The 18,371-nt window shown below is 40.2% G+C and overlaps 1 protein-coding gene across 7 annotated transcripts in view; it reads right to left on the bottom strand.

Annotated features, from left to right (window-relative positions):
- The window catches only part of greb1 (growth regulating estrogen receptor binding 1), a 144,700-nt gene that overhangs the window by 45,171 nt on the left and 81,158 nt on the right, over positions 1–18,371 (bottom strand). For all 7 annotated transcript variants that reach the window (XM_007897075.2, XM_042333510.1, XM_007897069.2 and 4 more), the window contains 9 exons: positions 17,524–17,706; positions 13,576–13,722; positions 11,809–11,949; positions 8,476–8,601; positions 7,555–7,692; positions 6,771–6,956; positions 3,888–4,238; positions 2,685–2,813; positions 688–810 (listed from right to left, as the gene is read on the bottom strand). In XM_007897075.2, coding sequence (XP_007895266.2) covers positions 688–810; positions 2,685–2,813; positions 3,888–4,238; positions 6,771–6,956; positions 7,555–7,692; positions 8,476–8,601; positions 11,809–11,949; positions 13,576–13,722; positions 17,524–17,706 — 1,524 coding nt within the window. The remainder of the gene's footprint in view (positions 1–687; positions 811–2,684; positions 2,814–3,887; positions 4,239–6,770; positions 6,957–7,554; positions 7,693–8,475; positions 8,602–11,808; positions 11,950–13,575; positions 13,723–17,523; positions 17,707–18,371) is intronic.

The raw sequence follows: 18,371 nt of genomic DNA, 5'->3' as shown, positions 1-18,371 counted from the left end.
GACAATTGGCCACTGCGTTTCGTCCACAAAATATACAGTCAATTGACTTTATAGTATATTCTGCGCAGCGCTTTAAGATGTCTCAAAGACATGGTAAGACATTTTATCAAATGCAAAGATTATTATTATTATAGGGTGGATGTTCTGGATGGATGAGATCAGATGAGCCGAAGCCCTAATTTATCAGTCTTGTGATCTTGTGATGTGTTACCATATGTAAATACATCTGTACAAAGGGAATTACAGATGCCTTTAACTATATAATTACAATCAATCAAAATAATTGGTAATTACACAAAAAATAATTGGTTGGTAATTACGTAATTCCCTTTATACACATGGTTTACGCTCTGAGACGCCGCCCAGCATGGAGGGGGCTATAGAAACACAAGTTGGTGATGTTGCTTACACATTGTGTATAATACAGTGTTTGCACACGTCATGTAGTAATAAAGAACAATTCTGTTAATTGTACTAGTTATTTTTACAGTGAGAGAATGCAAATGATAGTATAAGTATAAACAAAAGTGTTCTAAGATGCAATAGTTTCCACAAGCAGTGCACCATTATTTTATAGTTATTGGCTGACACAGAACAAATGGACAGTTTATTATTTGGAAATTATGGTATTTAATATTCCAAACGTTTGAAACTTCACATCTGAAAACTAGGAGAATCACTTCTTACCTGCACAGCCAAAGGGTCTCTGAGCTGTAGTCTCATCAAATTTATAGGTTGAGCCATTGGAACAAGAGCTTTGGCCATTTCTTTCCTGGTAACACTTTTCAAACAGAATGTCAATATCCCCTTCTAGGCAAAGCAAGAACAGAAAAGAAGGGACTTACACACATTTGTCCATTCACCTCAAGGAACTGGGACTAGCTGCCTGCAGCTAGTACCCACAACGGTGTATTTTATTCATCCTTTCCATACAAAGAGGGTAAAAGGAATATGACAAACAAGGACATTCTACGAATATGTTATTAAAAATTATTTATCACAAACTAATTTGATTTTCCATAAGTTGAAGTATATTGGCATGGCAATGTATTAAACATGATTAGTACATATGGATATTAATCATTATAGATTATACCAAATTATACAGTTATCATTAAATATTTATAGCAATGGGATGCAGGATTCAATTGCACTGTAACGTATATCTAAATAAAATCAATCATAATATGAGAGGAATGGAGTGATGTAAATGAGCCATAACATTGTCTGGGATTGGCTAAAGGTCTTGAGGTATCTTTTTCCAGATGTTCAATTTCTTGTTGTTTGATTATTTTTAAACCATGTTTTTTTCCCCCAATATTCATACCTCCCTACAGGTCAGCAGCTTCAAGCGTGTTAAGAGCCTCAAATCACTATTCCACCAGGGAAATTGTTTTAACAGAGATAAAGAAAGTTTACATTGTTAAGTACATTTGAGACACAAATTAGATCTCTCTGGTGATAGATAATACTTTCACAGCCATAGAAGCTTTAAGTTCACATTCTTATTGCTTCTCTGCAGAAATCAAATTGATTATCAGTGCTACAAGCCTTCACTAAGAAGCATGTGTCAGATGCTTGTGAATGAATATGGATATTCACATGAATATGAACAGGACATGGTCTAATACCCAATGGGGATGAGACAAAATAGGTAACAGAATTATTATTTGAAGGGAAAAATATATGGTTGTTTTCGTGTTCATGCTCATCAAGGAAAGAAGGGATAAGGTTTGAAAATTAAATGCTTTTCCACTTTTTTTACATTATCTTCAATGTTAAGGATTGCCAGGTCAGGAATAGTAAAGAGCAGATACAGGTTAGAGCTCCCGATCTCCAAAGAGTACTCCTGCTGCACTAGAATCAAATTTAGGCAATGTTTTAATGTTTTGTTGTGTAAATGTACCTGCAAGGAACTACATTAAGACAGGACAAATTCCATAGGATTATTACAACTGTTGAGAGTGCGAGGGAAAGACATCTGTTTGGATTTGAGCTGTGATCAAATACAGATCTTCAGATGAAACAATACACGACTACCGAGACAGTTGTAATATTGTACTTCGTGCATTCATTCAGCAGTAGAATGTAAACCTGAGTCTCTGGTTGTAAGGGGCATTTGCTACTTTAAACACTGCTTGTAGCTCAGCAGTGATTTACCCTAAACTACAGTAAACCTGTATTATAAATGTAGATTGTATGAACATCAGTTTGTATTGTTGTTGTTTGTTCTTTGCGTGCAGCAAGTCAAAGCATTTACTGTACAACAGGACTTTTAGTGTCACTGTATTCTTCTCAGAGAGGTAGACATTAAGCCAGTACAATGAGCACAATATCAAAAGGCTTTATAACCCCCAACTCATAGAATACATAGAAAACATTTTGGCAAGTCAGATCTGGCTTTCAAGGCCAGTAATGCTGTAACCTAACAAAATGAAGCCAAGGTCCAGTGGTGTCAGAAGTAGGTTATTCATTCCGTTTTACGTTCTTAAGAGATAATCAAATCTAAGGTGCATAAATGGCCCAAATCAGGAGCTAGATTCCAATCAAACTAACTACTAAGTAATCATTTCTTTGTGTTATAATAGAAATGTCCTGTGTCTACACGCTTTGGTAACTGATGCTCAAACTTGTTCATATGAATAAATCCTATTTCTGTAGGGAATGTCTGGCAATGACCTTACCTGGACAGAGGGTGCTGAAGAAAGCTCCGAGTGCCCCAACTTTCCCAGTGACTAGCTCGTAGCTGATTTCCTTCAGGTTCTCTGCTTGACTCAGCATACTTTCTGCAAGAAACCGGGCCTGGTGTTTTCCTTCAAAGAACATTAAAAAAATGTGTGTAAATGGACACAAGGTAGAAAATAAATTGCATTGTAAAGATTTCCTTCTGATTGTGTTCCCCCTACATGCTCGTTACACCAGAGGTGATTTAGAAACAAGAGACAGAATACATCCTCTGAATCTTAGCCTGGATGTTTTCAATGCAGGATTTTAACAAGGAATGATCAGGAACATACAGAAAATAGTCAAGGGAGGAGAGTACAAGTGCAGCTTTTCAGTTCATTCCCACTTTTGTAACATCATAATATGCCTATTTAATTAAAAAGTAACATCAAAACTTCAGAAAGTTGCTGAATAATTAATGTCAATGCTATAATGTACACACTCACTGAGTGGAAAAATAGACCACCTTTATAGACTAATATTTATACCCCTCAATTGTTTCCCTCATTCCCCCAGTTTCTTCAACTGGGAGATTTAGGTGAGGGAATAATTAATGTCTTCTTGACGAGCTCCATTTCCACAGAGATACAAGGATGTGTGCTCAAACTTCAGTGAGGTGACACAGCCTACTAGCCTCAAGAAATGCATCTACCTGAAACTCACATCAGCCCCCATCCCCAGCTTGGGTTCTCAGCCAGACATATCAAGCGCTTTGAGACGTCCACTTGATATGAAAGGCACTATTATATATAAATGTAAATTGTTCTGTGTTGGAACTCAATTAGAAACATAAATCCAACTGAGATGAAGTCACTCCATACACAGCATCAGCTGTTTTTTTTCAAAATTTAATCCTGTTTCCTGGCCTGAGCAACCTCTTCCAGTCCTTAATTACCTTCTGCAAATAGAAAGGTATCCTGTTATCTGTTCTGAAATTGCCCTTTGCAATTCTAAACATTTGTCCTCTTGTTCTATTGTATTGGCGCATCCTGAAGTATTATTCTGGGTTTTACTTTTTCAATCCCATTTAACATTCTATACACGTCTATGAGGTCCCCTCTGAGATGTCTTCTCTCAACACTGAAGATCCTTAGCCTGTCTAATTGTTGCTCATAGTTCAAAGGTTTACACACATTCAAACACTCACAGGAATAAATGCTCACCTGTCACCACCACACATGACTCAGTTCCTCGGCTCTTAGAGACACAGATTATCACCACAAAATTGGTTTCTTGTAGTTTATATTTGCTCAGTAGTTTGAAGGTTTCTTCTAGACCCTCGGCCAGTGAATTGAATGAATCAAGGATCCTGACCACATTTTTACAGGAACTAGCCGCTAACTTGGCTAACCAAGGAAGCTGTGTTGGGGAGACAGCCAAAGTCTGAGGAGGGACACAGTGCACTGACTGAGGCAGAATCTGCTGGTATTGCTTGGTTTCAGTAAGGTTAGATTCCTGCCACCATCTCACCAAAATATGTTCCAAGTCCTCAATCAAAGGGGCCTGGTCTGGAGCTAGGAAAGAAAGTAAAAACAAATAAAATAAAGAAAATACCAATTAAAACTAATTCAAGATTAAAGAGTGTAATTAATCTAAAAGCTTAAACCAGAGACTTCACAAAGCAATTCACATTTAGACAGCGCTTTTCACATTGCGAGGACTTCTTAAAGCGTTTCATATAACTGACTGGGAGCCCGAGCTGGGAAGGGGCAAAGGTAGCGGAAAGCATACTTGAAGGGAGAGATCTTAAGGTAGGTTTTGAAGGAGGAGATGGAGAGGGCAGGCGGAGGGACTCCAGGATGGAAGTTCCAAAAGGCGAGCATAGAGTGGTTAAAGGCCACCAATGGTGGGTGGAGCAGGGGGGATGTGAAGGAGGCCAATGTTCGTTGAGCGTATGCAGAGGCCGGGGTATAGGAGAGATGCAGGAGGTCACAGAGGTAGGATGCAGTGAGGCTGGGGAGGCAACTGAATACGAGGACAAGAATCTTGAACTCTAATCACTGGAGAATGAGGAGTGAGTGGAACTAAGCTAGAAACAACAACAACAAAATTACATTTGTATAGCACCTTTCACGTCGGGAGGACATCCCAAGGTGCTGAACAGACAGAGTTACAGACCCGAGCTGAGGGTCAGGGTGGGGGAGGGTGGAGGGCAGAGGGGGAAGCAGAGAGTTCGAAAGCACGGTCAAAGAGGAGGGTCTTGAGGTGGGTCTTGAAGGTGGCAATGGAGGGGGCGAGACAGAGGGACTGCGGGATGGAGTTCCAGAGGGTGGGTGCAAAGTGGCGGAAGGCCCGCCCGCCAATAGTGGGGCAAGCAAGGCAGGGGACATGAAGCAGGCCGGAGCCCGCTAAGCGGAGGGAGCGAACAGGGTGGTAGGGGGGTTAGGAGGTTGGAGAAGTAGGGGGAAGCAAGACCGTGGAGGGCTTTGAAAGTGAGGACCAGGATCTTGAACTGTATCCTCTGTGTGATGGGAAACCAGTGGAGTTGGACGAGAATGGGGGTGATAGGATCGCGGAGCCTAGTGCAGGAGAGGACATGGGCTGCAGAGTTCTAGATGATCTGCAGCCTGTGGAGGGAGGAGTTGGGGAGGCCGACAAGCAGTGACTTTGCATAGTCGAGCCTCGATGTAATGAAGGCGTATATGAGGGTTTTGGCAGCCTGCGGTGTGAGGCAGTGGCGGAGCCGGGCAACGTTGCGGAGGTGGGGCAAGGCAGAGAGGGTTAAGGTGCAGATGTGGGGTAGAAAGGATAGTTGAGGGTCAAACAAGACCCCACGGTTCAGGTCTGGCTTAGCAAGGTGGAGTGTGCAACCATGGATGGTGATGCTGTCAGCGCCTGAGGTGAAGAATCACTGACAGGAGCCAATCAGGAGAGCCTCGGTCTTGTTGAAGTTCAACTGGAGAAAGTTGGCTCTCATCCTGGACTTGATATCTGACAGACATTCTGTCAGGACAGCAGTGGTCCTGGAGTCAAAGGTGGAGGCAGAGAGGTAGAGTTGGGTGTCATCAGCATACACGTGGAAGTTGACCCGATGTCTGCGGATGATGTCACCAAGATGGAGCGTATAGATATTGAAAAGGAGGGGACCAAGGACGGAGCCCTGAGGAACGCCACATAAGATGGTCCGGGGGCTAGAGGAGAAGCTGTTTGAGGAGGTGAAGTGCAGGCGGTGTGAGAGGTACGTTCTGAACCAACCAAGGACAGCGGCGTGGAGATATAAATACAACAAAGGAAGTGCAATCCTGGGAATTAAATCTCACAAGACAGACCTTATTACAGGCGAGAGAGTTCATTTTCTCCTAGAAAAATTTGGGCCAAATTACTGGTACTAAAATAACGCACACTGTGAAAGGCAAGATATAATCTAAAGTGAACAGAGTGGAAAAGCAGCAAGATGACAGACCAGCAAGCGTGGCTCGTTGGCGGGATTTGGAGAGGAAGACTGGTTAACTGGGCAGGGATTTGTCCCGTTGAGTTCTTGTTAACTCGAAAAACCAATGCCCTAGAAAATGGTCTGAATCCTAGGCAGGGTGGTCCTCGCAGTACAGACAGCAAAAAACTTTCCAGACATTGCTTGCAATGGTAACGGTGTGGTTTAGTTGGCTAAACTCCGGAGGTACCCCAAAGCACACTCTGGAGTCTCAAAGTCAAATACTCTCTGGAATTAAGTAAATAGAGTAAATCCCTCCAGACATTTCATTCCAGGCACAGAGAAATCTCCATGCATAGGGCGCATACATATGTGGAACTGCCAGTCTGATTTGGATACTATTATCGAGGTGATGGGTTTCTGCTTGTGGTTGACACTTGGCTGACCAAAACATACATAAATGGAAAGGCACATCCCAGGTTTCTAACTATCTAGAATAACACAACTTAGAAAAAAAACTTACATGATTATCTTTAACTTTTTGCATGTCTATCCAACTTGCTGTTTCAAGACAGTGTACATTTCACTAACACCTTGAACAATCTGCAAATAAAAAGCTTTGCAGCATATCATACAATCTTTACCTGTAACAAATTGGACTTGTGTTAACACTTACCTAGCTGAACTAAGTAGTAGACTGTTAATAAAATCTGCAATTCCACAGACAGCGATGAGGCAATGGTTGTATTATGCTGCTCATACAATCTAGGTAGAGACTGAGTGTTTTTGTAGCAGGTCTGTAGCAGTGGACTGATAACTATGTCATTCAGATTTCCACACAGGTAGGGAAAATTGCCATGGCCTGAAAGACAAAATTGGTGAATTTAGCACTTTTCTTTCACAGCAATTAATATTCTTATTTTGATTCCACTAAAATCATTCTTCATGTGGAAACAATTAGCAACATTTTCAATAAAAGATTGTTTTATTATAATACTTGCATTTGGTATAGCATCTTTCACATCGAGAGGACATCCCAAATCGCTTCACAGGATTTACTGGGAAGGTGGAACGACTATAATAATAATAATCCTTGCATTTGATATATTGCCTTATCATGTCATTCAGATATCTCAAAGCGCTTCACAGAAAACACTGTAAAGTGAATTGACTGTATATTTTGTGGCTGATATACTTGTGTGTGAACAAAAAAAACTTATTATACATATTGTACAAGTTTTGAAAGGTGTACAGTTCTAATAAGATATTTGCTTTGATTGACATGACTTCTGCTTAGGCTGATAGGAAGGAACTCAGTGTGAGGTAAATATAGACTATAATTAGACTAAGCGAGTCTTTTATCAAATGAGTGTAATAAATCCTTACACCCAAATCTCAATAAATTTACAGTCCGAATACAACTTAACTTTAAATTATGTACCTAACCTGAATTACTTTACCTTTAAAAATTACAGGTCTGGTCCTGCAGATTTTAAGCAAATTTTCAGGTACAGCAACAGGTTCTTCAAAGACAGCCATCGGAGAAAGAAGTGGTCCTAAATGGCATGATTGAGTCAAACAAGCTAGTCCCATAACATCTGCAAACAAAGGACATAATGAACTCAAAGGGTGACAATCGATATCAACAATTTACAGCAACTCGCATTTATATTGTGCATTGCAAGTGAGGTAAACAGTGCTCAACAGTGACGAAGCTTGACTCCGAGCCAGGGAGAGAGGGGAAGTGACTGTGGGCACAATCAAAGAGGAAGGTCTTCAGATGCAATCTGAAGACAGCAAAGCAGAGGGATTGACGCAGACAGGTCATTCATTTTGGGGTGAACTGGCTTAAAGCACTGAGGAACAGAAGGGATGGGAAACATGCAGGAGGCTGGAACAGCTGAGCGGAGGGGGTGGGTAAAGGAGTGTGGTGTAAGCAGGTTGGAGAGATATGAAATTGATCCATTCAGTAGCATACCTGCAAACCTTGCAGAAGTAAAAAAAACAATAGATGGTCAGCAAAAGAGCTGTAGGTTTGTTTTTTTAAAAAAGCCGTAGATTTTTATTGGAATAATTTTTAACCTAAATGTTAGAAGGGCTGTGCTCTTTGTTATACGACTTACTATAATGTGCAGGTCTGGTTCTGAAACACTACAAATGAAACCTATCTTCTAAGATGCTGAACTGCTAAGAGACATCTTGACAACATGCGAAGGTGCTGTATTAAATGTAAGGAATATTATTGATTATATCACCTTGTACACAAGATAATATCTGTACCACAAATCACTACAAATTCACACCCAATGGAACATACCAGAAAAGGTAATGAGAACATAAGGCAAAGGCCAGATACTGATGGGTTAGAAGTACACACTTACCAGCTTTGCTTCCTGAACTTTGAGCAGATAGGCTACTCTGCACAGAGATTACTTCTGCTGGAGATGGTGAATCTGGTGACCAGCCTCTGTGGCGTTTCTTTGGAGGACCTGAATTAGCTAAAGTGCCTTTTTAAGGGTACAAAAGAAAGACACAGTGAAGATGATGATAATGATGACATGCACAGAGTGCAGTCTAATTTTGGGCATTTCTCATGGTGAATGCTTAATAAAACAGGAACTCCTTCCTGCAAACAGAAGTACATCAAACCAATATATGGGAATTCTAGTTCAGCATAATCTTCTTTCAGACTTGACTTTCACAAGTTGATGTGACATGTGCGACACTTGCTTCCAGTTGCCAAAGGGAATTGACTGAAACAGAGTTCCAATGGATCGACAGGAATTCTACACTAATAACTTCAATTTATATAGCACCCTCCATATAGGATAATATCTCAGAGTGCTACGCAGGGATGATGTTGGATGCCGAGCAAGGGAGGAGAGGAAGGTGACTGTGGGTACAGTTAAAGAGGTCTTTTATTAAGTGGGATTTGGAGACAGATAGAGAACGGAGCGGTAGAGGGAAGAGGTTCCCTCTATAATTATATAATTATATAATATTATTATAATTTGCTCTGAAAAAGACTGAATTTCATAATAATAATCCTTGCATTTGATATAGTGCCTTATCATGTCTTCGAGGCATCTCAAAGCACTTCACAGGATACACCGTAAAGTGTAGTGACTGTGTGTTTTGTGGGCGAATCGTTAATCATCAAAGCTAATAAATGGACAAGTTCTTTGAGAATCATTCCCATCCAAATGACTCTTTGAAACAATAAATGGATAAACTGAGGGCTGGACTGCAAAGCCCCTGGAATGAAACGTCATCACAAAACAGCTGTCCTAAACATAAAAGGACGACTTAGAACTCTGATGGGACAAGTACTTATCTTAATATGTGGAATGTTCCAACAAAAATTTTGTTGATAAGGAGTATATAATGCAAAGTCACTGGAATTCTGCTCCAAAGCAATCTATTTTGTGAGTTGGGATGACCTGTGACATAGTTGCCTAAAGGAATCCCTACTAAGTTAGCTTATCAACGAATCCCGCTAGAAATCACCACATATTGGACTCCAAAACTTCTTGAGGCAAGCTTTCCTTTTAAGTTTTAAAAAGGAGTAGAGAAAATGTCACGGCCATACAGATGCCTGCATCAACCTTGAAGGTTTGAGATTCTTCTGTTCGGCAATTATAATAAAACTGAGTGTCAGAGCTAGAGGCTGCCGGCACTTGAGCTGGTATTGCTCCAAACATGCCTACAAGGACTTGCTACTTCATTGAAAAAAATCTTTTGTACGGATGTCACTGCAATATTTCTCCCCCCCCCCCAAGTAATTCTGTTCTCCCCAGCTATATTCACAGACTCCTTGATTATTAGAGGGTCGAGTGGCTCACAATTAGCTACCGCGCTTCACCAACAAAATATACAATTAATTCACTTTGCAGTATATTCTGTGAATCACTTTACAGTATATTATGTGAGGCACTTTGTGACATCCCAAAGCACTATATCAAATTAAGGATTATTATTATTATTATTTTCTTCCTGCAGATGAGCCACCAAAAACTGCTAACTTTTTATTAACACTTACACAGTTGCATTTCTCACACGCACAAGAAGGCAGGGTGCTAATGCATTCTCTTCTCAGCGTTTTGTTAAAAATTTTCAGGAGAATATGCCTTTCTCCTGTTTTTTTGTTAAACAAAAGGAGGAATGTCAGCCCCTTAAGGGCAACATTTACCCTTCCTTTGCAACCCAAGAAAATTATTCACATGACCAGCTGAGGGCAGTATAAACCCTTCAGTAATCAAGTACCAGTTGCTTGCCTTCTCTCAAAGTAATTCTAAATTCTACCAGTTTTGCACCAGACTTCCCATTCATCGCCGAATTATACTGAGATTAAATAAGACTTTCTTTTCAACACTTTGTCTGAAAGCTTTCGAGTGAGCCACTTAATGGAAAGGCAAATAAACTTGTGTATGGGGGGGGAGGGGGGGGGGGAAGAGAGAGAAGAGATTCCAGTCTCCTCCCACAGACGCAGGCCTGAACTGTTTGTAAAATGATACTGAATGCAGCTGTGGAGAAATGCGTAGCTCAGACTGTCCCACTCTCTCAGTTGAAGAAGTCAGTGTGGTGGCAGAATGTAGAAGTCAGATCTAATGAAGAACACTTAACAACTTTAACTAAACTACTGACAAAGCACGCTGAAGGGAAGAAACGGTCAATTGTATTCTTTCACCTTTTAAAGCGTTAGCCCAATGCCATTCATGACTTCTAAATTATGATTTAATTGCTCACAACTGCTTCCTTTAGTGTGTCTTATGCTGAATGCAATAAATAATTGTTCTTTTTGCTAGTAACTAGAGAAAAGATCGCAAGCCGCAGCAGGCAGTGTAAGCGACCCTCCTGCAATCACGTCCACACTCTCTAATCTTCTTGAAGACAACAATTCCAGACACTATAATTGGGGCTTGGCTGAATAAGAGACAATTTCCCATCTACTTGTCAATTTGAGGGCAATGAAAGTTAAAGGGAAAAGGTGCAGAATCCTACTTTTAGATGGAAGCTGCCTGCTGGCACCCCGAAAATAGGACCAAAGCTTCCCTCGAGTGCATGTTACAATGTAACGACAGGAAAATATCAGAGAAGGATATAAGTGAAATTGTAAAAAGGTATCCTGAAAAAAAATCCTCACTTTAATAAGTTTATCTTAATTTCCTTTCAAGAACATTGCGTTTAGGGAAAATTTAATCTTTAGCCTTAGCTTATTAAGTGAACAGGAAGTCATGTAAAGGAAAAATGCTCGGTCAAATTCAAGGATTATTATGATTTTTTTAAAGTCCACATGCTGAGCACAACTTCCGTGCCTTGCACTTCAAGGATTTAACTTTTTTTTACTAAATCTCTAAAGTCTGGAAAACAAAATTCATGCTCAGTTTCAGTGCCATTTGGTAATTAAAGGCATCTTGCAATAGTCAAAGAATTAATTAGCTTGTGTTACAGACAATTTAAGTTTAAACATTTCCAAACAAGACTCCCAACTGAATGACACTTGACAGTCAAGAGACATTTTTAAGTAACATGACAAGGAGGTGTGCGAAGACGAGATAGAACCCCATTCTTTGTCACTGACATATAAAGCAATGTATGCAGTAAAATTTACAACTGCTTCCTGAAGCTGTTAAGAGAATGAATATGTTGTCCTAAATGAGCCATGAATCCTGATGGGTGTAACCACAGATAATGCCCAGACACAATTACAGTACCTATCACCGAAGGCCTTGACACACTCTGAGCAGACAAGTTGTTGGTCTTCATTGTGTTTTGATGTCTGGATGGGTCTCTACTGTTGTGAGCTACACAAACTTCCGTTGAAGTTCGGGGGAGCAGCTGATCTGTCGGTACACCTGCAATGACAAACAAATTCTGTCAGGGATTGTATTAAGACAACAAAACAGAATTTTGCATGTAGCTTTCAAAAGGGCTCATTACACAGACGTAGTCGCTTGCTTGCCATTTTACTGAGCTGGCAAACAAAAATGTGCCTGCAGTAAGATTTTTTCAGTCAATGAGCTCCTCCCCAACATAATCCTGTCACCAATACTGTCTTCTGCATTCGCACTAATTGCGGATCCTTTCGTGTTTGAAAACTCTTATATTTCATCATAAATTACTTTTTTTTATAAAAGCCATTTCATTTATGCATTTTAACTTAAGACATACAAATCCTTCTTGCACAATAAAACAGCAATAAGAAGGGTAAATTTATCACTGAGATTCTATAAACATTTCCCTCTTCTTGCCACATACTTTAAGGCTCACAAACCTCCGAAGGCAATAGAAACATATCACTGTGATGGACAATATAATACTATGTGGATGCCACTGTGACACAAGGCCATATATAGGGCATTTGCACACATATACACAGTCCAATCCACTTTATAATATATTCTGTGAAGTGCTTTGAACATCTCAATGACATAAGGCACTATATTAAATATTATTATTATTACTACTACAGTGTAAGAACAGCAAATCCCAAGTGGTTTATATATTTGCATTTGCAGTATCTTCTAAATGCTGCAAGTGCAAATTGTGGGCTGAATTCACTGCTACCTCAATAGCAGCAATGCACATATAAAGCTACTTTATTCGCCCACAAATATACAGTCAATTCACTTTACAGTGTATTCTGTGAAGCGCTTTGAAACGTCGAGAAGATGTGAAAAGCGCTATATCAAATGCAAGGATTATTATTATTATTATATTCAGACTGGTAATGATTTCCTGCTGTTTGTGTGTCAGCACAAAACAACAGAGTTGAAAATGCACTAGGAAGTCATAACGTGTCTTGTCACCAAGATGGAATATATTGGGGAGAGAAAGGCATTTACCTCTCTGAATGTAAAATTGTATATTTCACCGATCAACTAAAAAGGCTCTCCTATCTTTAAAATATGTATTTCATGGATTTCTTATTCACACATAAAATCTCTGTATGCCATTTCTACCCAACCAAATGCACACAAACTAACCCTCTGTCAACCACTTTTAATCCACGACTGTTTGTAGGACACTACTGTGCACAATTGGCTGTAGCGTTTCACCCAAAAAACAGTCAATTCACTTGACAATATATTCTGTGAAGCACTTTGAGATGTCTAGAAGATGTGATAAGGTGCTATATCAAATGCAAGGGTTATTATTATTATTATTTTCACAGATATACACTAAACCTCCACAACACTATCACCTACACAGACACACACTAACCCTCCACTACACCACCGCCTTCCAATTCACAATATCGCCACACTGCACTACTACATTTTGAATTTATTGGGAGATTTAAAACACAATTGGGCATGCATGTGCAGAGGGAGGATACTAGAAAGTACAGGAAAAGAGCAGAGAATTGGGATTAAGATGGATGCTAAACAACATAAAAAAAGGGACTTAATGGCGTCCTACTGTGTCGTATATTTCTACTGAAAGGAACAAGAGCACATGGTAAACAGAGTCGTAAGCACCTGTTGGCTGAAGTGCAGTTGATGGATTCTGGCTAGTTCCAGAAGTGGTTTCTGCAGATGCTGCGGTGGTGGAGGAGGCTGGGCTCTCAGGAGACTGTGAGGGAACACTGGAGCTCGAGCTGGAGGCTGACTGCTGGGCTCTGCCCTCTGCCAAAGAAAAATAGGGATTTTGAACAACCCAACCTTACTTAATAATAATAAATTGGTCACTTCAATCCACAACTGTTTGTGGGACACTGCCGTGCGCAATTGGCTGCTGCGTTTTGCCCTCAAAATATACAGTCAATTTACTTTACAGTGTATTCTCTGAAGTGCTTTGAGACAACTCAAAGATGTGATAAGGCACTATATCAAATGCAAGGATTATTATTATAGGAACAATTTACACTGCTAGCATTTCAACATCTGATAAAATACATTTTCCCCCGGTTCATTTTTTCGTGAAAATATTTAAATATAATATTTCTAAACTTTTTTGTTACTACATTTGTTGACTTTTGGGCTTTTCGTCTATATTCCTTTAGCTGTAAGAAGGCCAACAAATACACAGTCACTATACCTTACCGGAAACTCCGTCAAGAGTTTTTGTAACATTTTAGTGACATGATAAGGTGCTCCAATAAATGCATGTATTATTATTTATTATTTTCTTTTTATCGCGGATGTTAAAGCCTCCGACAAACTATTCTGGATCAGTTGATTTGTGTGCTTTGCAAAAGTGTGTCAAGAAACTAATACTGATAATAATCCTTACCACGTCATTAAGACATCTCAATATATTCACAGAATATACTGTAAAGTGAATTGACTGTATATTTTGTGGAAGAAACTATTCCTGAAGGAATTATTGCAGGATGAATTAACACCTTCATCAAGAAACGATGAACGCTGGGGCTTTTCAACCCTGGGATCTGGGTTTGAATCTAGCTCAGACAATAGAATGGATGAAAACTTCCTGCCTCTGCAGCTGGTGTGTGCTACGCTTGACCTGGGAGAACTTCACTCCTGCCAAGTGTCAAAGTGGAAAATATGTTTCATTTCTCAGCATGGACATCCTCATTCGTGTCCAAGGCAAAAAACAGAAACTTAAAGAAATCCTCAAACACTATATTTCAGGGTTTGTTACATCTGTAGCTGGCTTCCCAAACCGAAGAAGAGTTCAGGCCAGGGCAGCTTCCAATATTTTTAAATCCTATTTTGGTTTGTATTTTTAAGCACTCTTATACTGGAAATTCTATGGGCAGAGATGACATTTTAAAATGTTCCATTTCAAGTGGTTATACAGTCTGTGTTCCTGTCGTAAGGGCAATTTCCTGGCTTTACAGATTTGCTAACATGTGTATTTCTTTTTCTTTGGTAAGTTTAAAAGGTGAATGGGCAGATGTACCCTTTGCGGTCTGCAGTGCCAAATGTATCCAATGTGTGAAAGGGACAAGCCAAACCAGTCCATCAAGCCTATGTATTGTTTACACCTGAGTTTATAGAGATTTTACATGACTATTTCAAATGATTTACAAGACCATAAGAGAGGTACAGATGAAAAAAAGCCCTTTGGCCTAAGTGATCTCATCCTTCCAGAATGCTCATCCTATCGTCCTTCCGTTAATTTGTTTTTGGCACAAGTCCTGGCCTCAGCCATTCTTCCTGGGTAAAGAAATACTTCCTGGTGTGCACCCACAAATTGCCCTTTGCAACTCTAAACCAGAGTCCTCTGGTTCTGTCGTGTTGATGCATCTAAAGGTATTGTTTCGAGTTTACTTTCTCAATCCTATTTAAAATTTGATCTGCTCCTAAAACGTACCCTCTGAGACACCTCTTTGCAGAAACAAAGAACCCTAGTTTGTCTAATCGTTGCTCATAACTCATTCCTCTTCTAACACTCAGGATCATTTCCTTGGCATTGCTATGGGGCTTAAACAACTCCCTTACGTCTCGGTGACCAAAACTGTATGGAATACTCCAGGTGTGCATGATCAGATTACTGTTAAAAGTATTTTTCATAAAGCGACTGAAGGCCTTTCTCTTTGACCATAAGCGTTACCTAGCAGTATGTAGGAACAGTTGTTAGTCGATTGGCAGATCGCTTTTCTGGGCAAAATAACCCCTTCAAAATAATCTATATATATTAAAAAATAATTAGGTCACTCAATCCACAACTGTTTGTGGAACACTGCTGTGTGCAATTGGCTGCTGCATTTCGCCCACAAAATATAGTCAATTCACTTTACAGCATATTCTGTGAAGCACTTTGAGCCATCTCAAAAATACGACCAAAAAAGAAATCCTAACAATTCTTATATATTAAGTCACAATATAGAGTTGAATGTTGCACAATTAGACAAAGAGCAAATGGTTTAATGTTAGACACCACAGGCTATCAGTCTTGGCCAAGTAATTTCTTGGAACTCCTGGCATGCAAAGGTGAAATGCATTCACAAATGTAATGCTGAATTCAAACCACAGCAATGCTGCACAGAGCAGTAACAACAACAACAAAATCACATTTATAGAGTGCCTTTCATGTAGAGAGGACGTCCCAAAGCGCTGAACAGTCAGGTGTCGGAGCCCGAGCATGGGGGAGGGGTGGGGGAAGGCAGAGAGGTGGGAGGGAGACCAAAGGCACGATCGAAGAGAAGGGACTTGAGACCAGCCTTGAAGGAGGCAAGGGAGGAAAATGTTGAAGGGACCGTGGGATGGAGTTCCAGAGTGTGGGGGCAAAAAGGCTGAAAGCCCGGCCACCGATGGTAGGGCAGGTCGGGCGGGAGACATGGAGCAGACCGGAACCCGCTGAACGGAGGAAATGGGCAGGTTAGTAGAGAGTCAACAGGTCAGAGAGGTAGAAGGGGGACAAGGCCATGGATGAACTTGAAAGTGAGGACAAGGATCTTGAACTCGATCCTCTGAGGGATGAGGAGCCAGTGGAGTCGGGCGAGGGTGGGAGTGATGGAGTACACGAGCTGCAGAGTTTTGGATAATCTGCAGCTTCTGAAGGGAAGATTTGGGAAGGCCGATGAAGAGGGAGTTTCCGTAATCGAGCATAGCATTACACCCGTTCCATAGTAAACAGGTGTAATGCGATGCAAGCCACATAAGGAGGCGTTTTACTGTCCAGGCCACATTAAAAGTAACAAGCTGCCATTCTCTATGCTGAAATTCTGGCTCTTCTTCAACATTTAGTGTTAATAAAATCAGAAGTCACACTTCCTTTGCCAGCACAGTGCGTTCCTGAATCTTTCTACTTCTGACTTAGCCTGTTTTTTCAATACTGGACAGCTCAATACAAACCAAGGTGTCTTTATGCCCAAATGCGGAAGGAAAAAAAAGTGCGACAGGGTGGAACAGGCCATTTGGCCCAACCAATCTGGGCCAGTGTTTATACTCCATGTGAGTTGCCACTCATTCTTTACTCCCTCCCGAACATTTCTATTCCCTTCTCCCACATGTGTATGTCTAGCTTTCTCTTAAATCACCTCTACCATCTGCTTCAACCATTGCTTCAGGCAGACAGTTCCACAATTTCACTACCTTCTGTGTTCCTTCTAAATTCTTTTAGCTCCCTCAGTCACTCTTTTAAATGTGTGTATCCTGATTGCAGACTCCCCAAAAAATGGAAATAGCTTATTTATGCTAACCTTATCAAACCCGTTTATAATTCTATACATCTCTAGTAGGGCCTCTCTTAAACGTCTCTTCACTAGCAAAAATAAAAGGTCTGATCTATCCAGGTCTTTTTATTATATATTATATTTAATATTCACTGAAACATCTTACCATAGTGGATCCATGGATGAACATGAAATTCCTCTTATTTGGTAACACATGTCAGAATTCTCCCGATTTGTGTATATATAAAATTATTTCCCTCATCTACAAACCTCCCATCAATTTTACTGCTCGAAAGAACTCTATTTCAAATTGTTTTAATAAATATTTCAATGCATCGCTCACCTGTACCTTTCCAACAGATTAAGGGCCCTTTTGCAAGGCAGCCCTGTGCATTCCTTAACAGATAATACTTTAAGTGCTTCTGTTTCTTGGGCTGGGTGGTTAATTTCAGGTTGATGTGATTGGAAAACTCAGTGAAATAACGAAATCCTTTTTCTCCACAACCAACACAGTTACCAGAGAAACCTAGAGAAAGACAGAAGAGAAACCCAGTGAATAGACATCAAAAGCTTGAATCGATATGTTATTAATTAATGATATATAGTAAAATGGTCTGAGAGTTTTTTTATGTGATGATTATTCGGTTCTCCAGAGTAAAGAATATTAAGTGTTAGCAATGGAATAGCTTCTCTTCTTTGTTAGCCCAGTGTCAACATTAAGCACTCCCCAAATGGGGAGCCACATGCTAAATAAGTCTCCCTTGAGTCAAACAAGCCAATGGAGAGAAATTCAACCTGGGTTTGAGATTTTCTCCATTTACTGTCATAAAAACTGCTCCAAAATACTGGTGTATTCCAGGACTTGACATGCTACCCTGCATGAAGTACACTGTATAAATGCAAGTTGTTGTGCGTTACTTAGTTTACTTAGTTTATTTGGGTAATTTGAATTATTCAGTAAAATGGTCCAAAATGCATAAACATATCCCACGATGACAACAATTTGCATTTATATAGCATGTCAGAGCACTTAACAGTGGCGGAGCCTGATGCTGAGTCGGGGGGAGAGAGGAGTGACCGCAATCCATTTTCTTCCTTTAAAACATTATCTAAATAGCCATTGGATGGCCCCGCCATTCTTTTGGGCAAGAAGAGAACCAATCCCCAAAAGGCAGTGGCCTCCCCTGCCCT

The sequence above is a fragment of the Callorhinchus milii genome, unplaced genomic scaffold (assembly GCF_018977255.1).
Source record: "Callorhinchus milii isolate IMCB2004 unplaced genomic scaffold, IMCB_Cmil_1.0 Scaffold3, whole genome shotgun sequence".
Lineage (NCBI taxonomy): Eukaryota > Metazoa > Chordata > Chondrichthyes > Chimaeriformes > Callorhinchidae > Callorhinchus > Callorhinchus milii.
Note: the sequence above shows the minus strand (reverse complement) of the source record. Positions and strands in the feature narration are given on the sequence as shown.